The sequence below is a fragment of the Lytechinus variegatus genome, chromosome 18 (assembly GCF_018143015.1).
Source record: "Lytechinus variegatus isolate NC3 chromosome 18, Lvar_3.0, whole genome shotgun sequence".
NCBI lineage: Eukaryota > Metazoa > Echinodermata > Echinoidea > Temnopleuroida > Toxopneustidae > Lytechinus > Lytechinus variegatus.
Window position 1 is genome coordinate 22599464 of NC_054757.1, and position 12942 is coordinate 22612405.

A 12942-nucleotide genomic window follows, 5' to 3' on the forward strand; every position below is an offset into this window, starting at 1 on the left:
TGTCATTATTGAATTGAAGAAGCTTCATTTAGTGCTGCCAAAACTGTCTTTAAATGTCAGATACATTTTCCAAGAGGGTAATTTGGATGTTTATTATTTCCCTAGGTCAGAAATATTGTTACAAATCTTGTAACGTTGCGTCTTTGAGCCTGTTAGGCCTTTCTACCATCGATTTTCCAATGAAAGGAAATAAATGAAGTATGATTAATTTTGGCTTTTAGTCCTCCTTGATAAATTTGTTTTCATTCTACTATAGAGCAAAGAAATGTACTGTGATTTCAAGCATCATGTGTAATTCAGTGCTCGTCCGTTGAAAACGGGGTCACTCTCCGTCTGACTCGATGAATCAAATCAGATTTGATGATAAATCACTATTGTACCACTTTGTTCCCACGTCTTATCACTCGCATTGGCAGAGTTAATATTAGCACAATTTTTTTCTCTGCTTGGCCAAGCTCCTACCCGATTCGTTGGGCGAGCGTGTCGTCGCGACCATGCCCTCCTCCCTCTTCCCCCCAACAGGCGAAGGCCTGGCCGGTAACCCGAAGCGTCTGTGTATACACCTCGAACAAACGCTTCGTGGTATCCTCCTTGGTTGCGTTTCATGTTGGGGATTTCATAACACTCTCGACCTCGTCTAGATCTCAGTCAACACTATTCTCTTTCTCCAGTCATCCAGAGATGGAATATTGAGATGCATTCAATTGGAGCATTTATCCAAGTAAGAAACCCCGTTTCCAATGTGGGGGACAAATGAGTCACTACGGTAACAACAATGAATAGTGTATATATCAATCTCAGGTATTAATACCACCTCACTACAATACCACCACCTCAGATTAGATCAGGTTGGAAGTGAAATTGAACCCTAGTCTTTTGTCACCAAATTTGTGGATTGGGGTATAAAACGGTTTATTTAAGCTCATTTTTAGAAGCAAACTGCGATGGCTATCTCGCTCAATCAGGAGAGTCCCCGGCTTTCATTCCTAAAAGGCAAAATTTGAGGAGAGTTACTCATTCTCAAACAAGCTTCAAATGCTGAAATGAATTTCTGATATTTGTATTTATTTTTCTCTGAATCACATCTTCTTGTAGTCGTTTCACGATAGAGTTTGATCGAAAGAAGAGTTCTCAAAAAATACAAATCATAAATTTAAGAATGAGGTCATGAAAGACTTGTAAAGGCTTTTGTAAGTTTTGGTAAATCCCTTCATTAGTGATTTTCCCTTTTCCTTTGCTGATTATACTTGTGTAAATATGTTGCCCTTTCTCTCGCTTTTTGTAGCCATTTAGTAGCTCTTTTGTCAAAAAAATGGCTACAAAACAACAAATTTTCATTTAATTTCATTTCAATGTATTTCATCTTTATATCACAAACCAAACTAAAATGGGCGTGTTAAAAACAATATATAGATACAATGTGAACATCATATTTTGTCAATTGTGTTTTCTGCGTAGGCTTTAAAGTACATGAAACAGCTAGAAACAGCAAATGTTATCCATTTGCACAGCTTTGTTTACTGTGTATTTTTTTTGGGGGGGGGGGGGAGAATCTTAGAAATTTATAAGGTATTTATCTTCATAATTGAATTTTCACCCCCTAATTATGGTTGTGTTATGCTTTTTTGTTTCATCGTTTCTATCATGACAGAGCTTTAAAATGTCTGCCATGCTGTGGGCCAAATCTATATATCCTTTTAAAATATACAATCAAAATTTGGAGAGAGTATAGAGTGCTCATACCAAGTAAATGGGTCTCTGTTAAAGCGATTTAGCCGTGTGTGGCTCTGTAGCCGATGCTCAGTCCCACATAACATTCTTCATGTCAGGTCTCTTTACTATCGGGATCATGATGATATAACACTTCATTTGTCTGGTCCTCAGTCAACAAGCACTGGCTCTATCTCGCATCTTTGGAATCGCTCACATCAGCAGTGTTCACACTTGGGCGCTATCTCCCATCTTTGCAAATGCTCACATCGGCTGCATTCACATTAGTAACTTGATCTTGTAACATATTCATACTTCAAATAAACCTCATAAGTTTTACGTTCATAGTGGTGCAGCTCTTCCCGCTAAAAACCAAATGGACTAGATAAAACCTACATTTTTTTTACCAAGACAGTTGAGACCTATGTGTCTACAAAATTCGGGAAACAGAATTGAAAAATATTCTGCCCACTCAACGTTGTCATTTTAGGTTAAAAAAAATCTTGTAGGAGCGTTGTGGTCTAGTGGTTATGACTCTCGTCTCTCAATCTTGGGGACATGAGTTCAATTCCTAGCCATGGCTTGTTTTCCTTCAGCAAGAAATTTACCCATATTACGCTGCACTCTGCCCAGGTGAGGTGAATAGGTACCCGGTAGGAAGAATATCCTTGAATGCTTGAGTGCATATAGGGAGTCGAGCAAAAGCAGGGGTACGAATAGTAGCACGGCCCGCTGGGAGAACAGTTTTCGGAACTGAAGTGGCTACCCTGGTTAAATATATACCGTTATCATTGTCTTGTAGGACATATGATTTGCTGATGGGTAGATATGAAGCTCTGTAGTAATTAGTAGAATTTGAAAAAGTGCTAGAATAAGGGGGTTGCAATATTCTCCTGCTACAAACTTTGACAAGTCACATTGCTTTTTGTGGTATCGCCAGTCATGTAATGTGTGGTATTCCACTTATGACACAGAGCTCTAGATAAGGGGAATGTGGAAAAAAGTTTTATTTAGCTAGCTGCACGTGCCTACACGCTGTATTTGATCATCCCAATTATTGCCAATTTGGAGGTGAAATATCTGGTTTAGTGAAGCTCTTTGTTGTCTGGCTAAGATTGGCCAACAGATCTAGGCAACAGATAAACTGCTTTCTTTCACAACAAAATCATAAAATGATATTCATACTTCTTCACCTTGCCTTTATGTGGTAAAGGATTCAGAAGACATTTGTATAATAAATGATCAAAGATCTCATGAGAGATTTCATTTAAAATTAACAGACCTTATATAAAAACAAATTTCAAGCAATGATAAATGCACTATGAAGAGTACCAGGAACACAGAAATAGTTGTGCTCAAAGTTAGTAAACATCATCAAAAAAATGCACTCCTTAAATGCCGAGTGTTGAATGTAGACAACAACACTACAATGATTGGTGAGCCCAGAGAAACAAACTCTTTTGAATATTTTGTCACTTGACTTCACAATTAAATATCTAAATAACATGTAGATCAGGAACACATTAAATATGTTCATTTCTGGTGGGTTCACTAACTTTTTGAGCACCACTGAAGGCCTATATCTGAATGGGTTTTAGTATGAATAATTTTCATTCTTGATCCTGTTTTATATATTTAAAGAAAAATCCATTAACATATTTTAGCATTTCCTTACTATTTGGCCCTTTTCAATTAAATTTCAGGATTTCACAAGATTGTTACAATGTGCTGAAATTAGCTGTTATTAACAGGTTTTATGCTATAGAATGGTGATATTCATGAAATTAAAGTAAAATACAAGTAAAGGACTGGGAATAGAAATATCAATGAATTAATCTTCCAACAATGCATGGTCTATCCAGGGTTGTAATGTTCTTTATTAATCCAAGTTCTATATCACAAGTTAAGAAGTTCATTGCCTTACAGATCGCACATCCAATGTGACGATAGATGTAAATTATTCCATTTAAACGTGTATGAGAACTTTTCAGCTGTGATAGTTGTTATGGCAGGAAATTTTGTGATAAAACCCAGACAGCTGCACGTTATAGCATTCCTGTGTGTTTTGTGATTATAAAACAGCAAGATAGGAATTGCTGTATTTGGTTAAGATGAACAGGAATAGTTGGCTCGTTTTCTTGTTTTTTATTGGTGTATTTGTTTGTGCGCTTGGCACAGAAGTTCGATGATAAAGTTGTGGTAAAATGAAAATACTCAAAGAAAGTGTTAACAGAAAAATTATATTTGTATTTTGCCATTTGAAATTTAGTTCCATTTTTGGGGGGAGGGGTCAGAGTTGTGGTATTTTGATAATATTTTCAGTTTAGGAACTTTTTTTTTTAATGAGCAAAAAAATTGTATGGAAGTACATGCCGATATTAAATCTTATTGCCAGTGCTCACTCATAGGGAGTGGGGTGGGAGGAAAATTCTAGCTTTGTTTACAACTTAAAAGTCAAGTGTATCTCCTTTTCTTCCTTCTCCCATTGACATGTTATGTGACATTATTTGATGGAAGCAACATCTGATGTTTGGTTCCTGTGATAGTAACGACACTGTGTGTGGTTTGGGAGTGTATTTGTCGCATCGGTTCTTTATTTTAGTGGACCGAGAGCGTAGTGACAGTTTGTCAATTTTCCTCCAACAATCTTGGAAAAGGATCTTGATGGTGATAAAGTGATGTCTTGATGATGATAAAGTGATGTCTTGAGGTGTACAGAAGTTGGGAGGAGGAGAAACAGAAAGAAAGATGTAGAAATATAGACAAGAGACAAATAAGCCTGTATGTACTAAGATAGTGCAAGAGCGAGAGGGGGAGAGAGATGGACAGAGACATAATGAAAGAGAAGGAGACAGAGCACAGCAAGAGACAGATAGTGCAAGAAAGTGAATGAAGCAATGTAAAGAAAACAGAAACATGTGAAAGGGCCACAAAGCTACACTGTTTGAAAATTTATCCTTAAAATAAAAGAAGTTCCTGCAGCAGAGTCTCAAGAACACCTGAAATCTTACCAGATTGTGTAATCTTACAGGAAATTGGTATTTGGTGTATGGAATCTTACAAATTTCCTTTAATAAAACACCCTTTCCCCTTTTTGAATAGACCTGTTCTGTTAGATTGCAGACAAAATCCTGTTTTATGAATTTACAGAATGATTCTGTTATTGCTTTCTGCAAAATCTTCTCTTTTTTTGTAAAATCAGGGTTTTATTAACAGTGTACATAGAAGAAGTAGTGAGAGAAGAGATATGTTCTCTCATTGTGGAATGTAAAACAAAACGGAAGTAGGAAGAGAGGGAACAAAGCTCAAGATTGAAATACTTGACAAAAGAGGGAGTAGTTTACATTACAGAGATAGCCTGTGCAATGCAAACCAGGATAAGGAATGAAATGATTCTGTCATTGAGCTCTGTATCACCATGATTATATACCATATGAATATGACATCATGGCTGTATAATCATCAAAGCAAACCTATATTCTCTTTGATCTATTTTAAGCCCATCCCCATTAGATAAATAAGAACACTCTGAAAGCCTTCTAGTGTGTGTGAAATCACTTGACGGGCTCTGTTTTCGGCATCAGAAGATGAACCAAATCCTGCTCGAGTTTTACCGAGATGATTCCTTCTCCATCCTCCTCATCCTTGCACAACTATAGTCATTCAAAGCTCCCTCTACTTCATTAAAGCTTATAGAAAATGAGTTTTTCTTTTGCTATCATTACCCGTGATCATCCTCACTGCGGCCCGTTTCTAGATGTCGTTGACTTTATTGAAATAAATATTCACGATAAATTTGTTACAAATGCACTTGCCATTTTCCAAGCTTGCATCCGTGCTCGTTTGATTAGAAGTGTTTTACATTGGGAATCAGTTTAGGCTGTGGCAAGATTCAAACCAGAGTTAGGTATGATAGAAGTAATTAAGATTGATGTAGGATAAGTGCTACATAGGATTTTAGATTTTTTTATAGATATTTTAATTAAGATAAAGTTCAGTGCTAGGTCTAGGGTCGGTGTTGTGTAGGATGAGTTATTGTAGGTATTGAGAACAGTGCAAATGTGGCAGGGGAAAGGGCCCAGCATCGGCTTCTGGGATGTACTCAGGGAGGCTGTGCACCACACAAATTGATACAATCATGGCAGTGATGACGCTCCTGTAATCGCGTTGCGCATCCCTTGGATCAGTGCGAAGGTTGCGAATATGAAAGATGAGGCTTTGAAACTCGGGTTATTTGATCTTCCACCGACAGAGATCAAAGAAAAGGGAGGGTCGTCTGGGAAGCAGATCCTCCTTGTTGTCTCTTGATATCAACCTAGAATGCTGGCATCCTGGCACTTCAGGTCAAAGGTCAAGTTTACAGAGAATACCCCCCAAAGTACACTTGACAAGCGATCCATATTACCATGATTATTCCTTGGTTATTTGAAGCTTTGACCCTGGTTTGGCTTGTCTATAAGCAAGAGATGCAATATTAGTCATCCAATTATTTGGTTTCGATTAAATGATAAACTACATACATGAAATACAAGAAGTATTTTCTTGGCAAAGCCTGTGGATGGCATGATAAGATGATAATTCATACAAAGTACATCGTTTGAATGATATTATCGTTCACACTTTGTAAGTAGATTCCATGGTTCTGTTGGGATTGAGGTAATTGAAGCTGAGACAAATTGCAACCAACATGGGTCAAGGAACAATAAACCATTAAAAGAGAGATACTGTTTTTGTTTTTTTTACATTGGTATTATTGATTGTATTCATTGCTTATCTATTGTTATAGAGATTTAGGATTGAATGCAAGTTTTTTTGTTGGATCTTGGAGATCCAGAAGTATTGTTGACTATGAACTCAGATGATTTATGTAATGTGCAAGCCTTTATTCCTTCCTCCTAGGTACCCATTTATTAGACCTGGATGGAGAGCGGCAAATGTAGATAAATGCTTTGCCAAAGAATGTGAGTGCTGTAGTAGGATTTGAACCTCTGTCCTTTTGGCTCAAATCCACAGAATCCTCCACCGAGTCACAGCTTCTCTCACTACTGACATTCTCTTTTATGAAAAAAATTATGATACTATTCAATTAATTTCAATTTTCTCCCTCTTAATCTCTTCATTTTCAGATGACCCTACAGCATCCAGCCCAGCTCCTCCACCAGTATTCTTCATCGTTCCACAAGATTCTTACATCACAAAGAAGACTGTGGACTTAGAATGCAAGGCTGGTCCTTCACCCAACGTCTACTTCATCTGCAACGATGAGAGAATAGCCGATTCCAGGACTCATTCTCTGGGCACCTTCGATGAATACTATGACAACATCAGGCATATAGGATTGTGTAAGTATGACCATGGTGGAGCGTTGTGGCCCAGTGGATAAGTCTTCTGACTTTGAAACAGAGGGTCGCGGGTTTGAATCCCAGCCATGGCGTAATTTCCTTCAGCAAGAAATTTATCCACATTGTGCTGCACTCGACCCAGGTGAGGTAAATGGGTACCCGGCAGGATTAATTCCTTGAATGCATGAGCGCTGAGAGGCAGCTCGAGCTAAAGCCGGGGTAATAATAATAATAACAATGCGCCTCGGAATAGAATATTTCTAGATAGATGGCGCTATATAAATGCCTATTATTATTATTATTATTATTATGATCTCTTAAAAGTGTTGCTGTATTTTGGACTTTGGTTTAAAGTTAGCCATGGCTTAAGGTGGCCAGTGGGGTACATTTGTTCAAATCAATCAAAACCATACATGTTTAGCAGGCTACAAGTCTTGTACTGTTGCTGGCCTTGATTTTGATATACATAATTTGATATTTCAAGGGCAAGTACAAATTTATATATCAGGGGCACATTTGTATATTATAGTACATTTTGGGCATTTCCAACAACAGTATCTAAGGCCACTGATAGGGTCATCGAGATCACTCAATAAGGCCAAGGCCTTGAATTAATTAATCACTGCTGTTGGAAGCTTAGAAATATCAAAATAATTCATATACGCATTTAGATTATGCCAATTAATTACTTTGTCGTGAATAAGCATTATCAACATTGACCACCCCCCCCTTGAGAAAATTGAAAGGATTTGGCATTTTAAATGAAAGAAATCGTTTAAAAAGTGTTATCACTTTAATGGTAGTCATTTCCATTTCGTTTTACTTGCTATAAATCATTTCATATACATCAGATTATGGTTTGCTATGTTTGACCCTCTTTTCACAGCCAGAGTGACCTATAAGTTGCAATAATTAAATCAAGCATCGAACAAACTGGACTGCACAAAGTTTGGATCCACATTGTAATGAATACATTTGTAACCTAAATGAAATCTTCTATTAAATCTTGATATTAGAAAAATAGGGTTATCAAATTTTTCATTTCAAGCGGATAATACTGCAGCGCTTTGATGTGAGAGATAAGAATTTTGATGAATGCCAATTAATTTGTGCGTGGGATAAATGGATTATTTTGAGGTCATCTCTGCAATCAATCTTTCATTTCACTTTTAATTCAATAATTACTGTTCACACGTCAGTGATAAAAAATTAATCAAACAGAGGTGTGAACCCATTATTATTATCACATGTGCAGTTCTTTTTTATTAGTTTTTTTTTCAGTGGACCACAAACCAAAGGGGGGGGGGTATTTGAAGGTGGAAGAGATGATTTAAATGGTGCATTTAATTCACTTAATTCTGTTTTCAGTATCCTGAAGTACCTTCCTCTATCATCAATCTACATTGTTAAGATTAGGAGCCTGTCCCTTCGACAGGCTTTCGATTGAGAAGAAATTGAGAGTTATGCTCCTGTTAATTGGTTCCACTTCCCGCTCAGAGCACACCCCAATAAAATTCATACCACACCGGTCGGTCTAGCCCATGATCCAAACAGGGGTAAAGCACACGATCGGTCTGCCCTGCATAGCTGTAAATCAGACCTCCTCTGCAACTGTTGCATGGGATCGTGTCTGGCTGGCAAAGTTGCCTGGCATTGCCGAGCAGCTGAGACCGGCGTATGAAACCCACGTAATTTACAATTAAGTTTGATTAGGTCCTTTGTAGGACGGGTATTTTGAGTGCGTTTTGACCTCTCAAGTATGGACTCATTTGTTTTTACCTTCAGTGTGTTGTGAAGTATGGGTTGGTACATGGTCGTGTTGATTGAGAAATAAAATGATAGAGAGGTGATAATATTTTTAAAGGGGGTAGATAGTTCTCATTAATCTATTATCAATGTACATGAATGAATAAATGAATCAAGCCAGCTGTGTACTTTTACAATGAGCTGTAATGAAATACCTGTATTACTTTGTTAAGATTAAATTGATTCATGTCTTCCCATTTCACATGTCATAAGCACTTCAACTTGAATCGAGTAGTTACTCTGCCAAACAGTCAATAAAGAGTACAAAAAGACAACTGAACCTTATGCTTCTTTTATCATCAAATAGTTAAATGTGAAATTTATTATTTGTTATTAGATTTTTTCCTGAAGTTTATGAGATCACCAAGTTCCTTTTCATTTTCCAAAACATTCCTTCTCATCACATTGAGGTCATGTTAATGGTAATAACCAGTGTCGAATGTATACCAAGACAAAAAAAAGGATGAAAATGTTCTTTGTCATTATTATCATGAACTTGTTAATTAATATCAGAAATATCTGACTGCCTCAAAAGCCACAATGAAAACTTTTTTGGCTTCTAACATAAGGTTGTCTGGTGAATTATTGTAGGTTTCCTGAAAGGTATTACATTGAAATTTATTTATTTATATTAAGATACACCTACGATCATCTTGGGGATTTATTCTATTTTCTTTAATGTTTTTTTTTTTCATTTTCCGTGAAGCCATAACCAAAGATGAGGTGACTGAGTACTTCGGTGATGAGGATTTCTGGTGCCTCTGTGAGGCCGCAGCTGAGCCGCAGCCAATCAGGACAGACAAAGCCTATATCAGAGAAGCATGTAAGTGAATGAAACCCCAAAGCGCAACATTTATAATCATGTGATGGGTCATATGACCGATGAGTAAGGTTCAGGATTAGAATTGAGTTAAATTCATCGCTTGACCAAATCTTGCGCGACCTTCTTGGTGTAGCTGGGTAGCCAAGCGAACGAAGCAAACAAATGTAAATGATGGTTTAATTTGAGGCCCCTTCCTAGATGGTATACCATCAATGTTAATTTACATCTAAATTTATAATTTAAATATCAGTTAGGACAAGAGGCAAGTTTGGAAATGAAATTGAGAGTCGTTTGATACAGCTGTTTACATTGAAAGTAAAAAGATTGTTATGGTTTTATAAACACAAAAACATGCTATTTAGCACCAGTAAATGGTGTAGTTATAAACTGAGAACATGACATTATTAGCCATTCTCAAGTTTCTTCTATTTTCCCACGTTTTCAAACTTTACCTTTATAAAATAATGAAAAAGATATATAGAAATGCAGACATAATTCGCAGTTTCACTTTCGCCGAACTTTGGAAAAGCACAGAAATAAAAGAAAAAAACACAAAAAGAATTATTATGAATTAATTATACAAATATACTTATGTTATTTTCATATAAAACACACCAAAAATTTCACTTGAGATTTTGATATTTTTGCAGAACCTTTTTCATGTTATTGATAGATTTTCTCTTAGAAAAAGTGCAATCTTTTTCTGATACGTATGATGATTGCTAATGTATTTTCTTGTACTTTCGAATGGACATCTCATTTTGATTTACTGCAGCAAAGGACACACTTATTTCATGCTTATTTTTGTCAGAGTAATGCAATTTATATTCTAGGTCAATCTTTATCCCATCTGTGTAATCATATTTTCATATTTGCTCTAGGGGAGTGTTTTACAAAAACCACACCCACTAATTTGCTCATAGCCAATCAGATGCAAGGAATTTGGTAGCTTGTAACACTATTAGTTCACATCTACCCCTGATATGTAAAATAATCAAGGAGGAAATTACTGTGTTATCAGGACCATTTTTTACAAAGAGTTGCACTTGATTTGATCAACCACAACTATGGAAAACCAGCAACGTCAACATCTAAAATGTATGTTTGTTGAAATGATTTCTACAGTATATATGATGTGTATTCATAAATAAATTGTTTTCTTGACAATTCAGTATGCTTTTCACTGTTTTAAAAAAGGACTTGTGCAAGTTTCCTGTAGAAACAAGTTATGACATTGATGGATTTACATATATAGTTGAGGTTGATCTGATCAATAGTAACTCTTTGTAAGACGGGGCCAAGATGATCACATTCACTACATAGGCTTCATACAGGACCAGTCGAGTTGAAGGAAGCACAGCGTTGAGGGATAAAGCAAAGAGATTGTCACCAACTCATAAATTCACTCTGTGTTACCACTGCCAAATTTTTGGTTTCAATTCATTTGCTACAATATATGTAGCTGCATGACATATCACTTTTTTTCTACTCCTTGGGGAACATCAAGGATCACCTAAATAATGATTTGATTTAATTATATGAAAAGGAAAAAAGAGTGAACAAACTTCTTCTTTTGATCTTTTGAAAGAGTAGTACACTAAGTTTGTAATGGATACCCCTTTTATCCTAGTTAATGCATAAATTGTTTTTCATGGACATTGCATTCAATGGTCATTGGTCAAAATCTTAATCTCTGAAATAATCTCTAATGATGTGATCAGTCTTAAGGTTATTAGGTATCTAAATTGAAATAGATTCTTTTTTCTGCAATATACCCTTTCTGAGTCATTCTTAATGTGGTTCTTTGTAGTTTTTTGGTCATCTACCATCTGTTAAGTCGCATTCTTAAAAAACTTGGTCAATTTCTTTCTGAGTAGTTGACATGCATTGTCCACCATTATTGCTTAAATTGTCCACTTAAAAATAACTCGGTCAGATATATCTCTTAGAAGAGCAATTATTCAATCAAGCATATGCTGTCCTTGTATCTTGTTCATTATTTCTAGTTTCAATAAACTATTTCTGGAAGCTAATCCCAATAACAAAGAAACATTTTGTGGATGAAGTCATTGAGAAAGAGACATTATGAAGTACTCTATGACTATTGACAGGCCGTCCGATGCAATATCCAGGAGGCATTGAATATTCAAATACCCATCGTTAATGCCCTCAAGTTACTAAGCCTCAACATCTTACCACAGTATGTGCAATCATCTATGATTTTTCATATACATGTGCGCCCTTAATTCCATAATCACCTTGCCCGATGAAGTCTTTAAAGAATAGATTGTTTGTCGACGAGAGCCGTGTCTTGAATCCCGGCATATTTCTGCCGCTATTCGCAATTCAATTTACCTTCATTTCGAGCTCATTTATGATCTAAGATGATGGGAATACCTTGCCTCATCAATCTGGCTTTTCAACCCCTGCGTTGGTGATTTCGGACTTTGTAATAACTCCCCCGTGTCTACTTACGCCACAGGCAAATGGGATGTCCATTTTAGAATCCTCAACATTTGCATTTTTTGCCAATTAGCTGCCCGAAATACGGAGCGCCACATCTGATTGCCGAATCAAAGATCTGAAGGCAGAGAGTTTCACTTGCCTAATTGATACAAATGGCCCCCTTTTCAGTTCAAAATTGTCCATGAATCAGAGTTTTACTCTTTATATTGATTTTGATAATTTTTCGGTTTTATTGGTTACATATTCCAAATGTCATCCACCTTTTTGATGGCAAATGTGCCCCAACGAATAGCCTAATTGGTGAATGATTACGTGGACCAGATCAGACTCGCTTTGCATTGCAGTAAACATCAGCAGTCCAAGTTGGGATGCAGTTGTCGTAATATGGAAATGTGACATTTCAATCAATTAATGTTTGATTTTGATGAATGTTTTACGTCAAGGATAAACAACTTATCCAATACACCCTGTGCGTGGGATGTATTGATTATTCATTCTCGCTCTTGCTGGCTGTGAACATACAAATGGATGTTATTCTCTATGGTACAGCCACACGAATGAAACAGACTCCAGGGGCCCGTTGCAGGAAGAGTTGCAATCAATCGCAACTTTAAAAATCATTCACAACTTGATTTTCAACCAATCAGAAACATGCATTTGGGACTTGCGATTGATTGTTGACTTCTTTCTTTGACTCCTTTCTGCAACGGACCCCAGGGGCCCCTCTTACAAAGAGTTACGATTGATCCGATCAATCACAACTATGGACGGCCAGCAACATCAACATCTATTATG

The 12942-nt window shown here is 36.7% G+C and overlaps 1 protein-coding gene across 1 annotated transcript in view; it reads left to right on the forward strand.

Moving 5' to 3' along the window:
* Positions 1-4546: 4546 nt before the first annotated feature.
* Positions 4547-12942, forward strand: part of LOC121432237 (netrin receptor UNC5C-like) — a 44051-nt gene continuing 35655 nt past the window's right edge. Inside the window, exons 1-3 of the mRNA XM_041630089.1 lie at positions 4547-4595; positions 6837-7052; positions 9565-9681. Coding sequence (XP_041486023.1) covers positions 4547-4595; positions 6837-7052; positions 9565-9681 — 382 coding nt within the window. The remainder of the gene's footprint in view (positions 4596-6836; positions 7053-9564; positions 9682-12942) is intronic.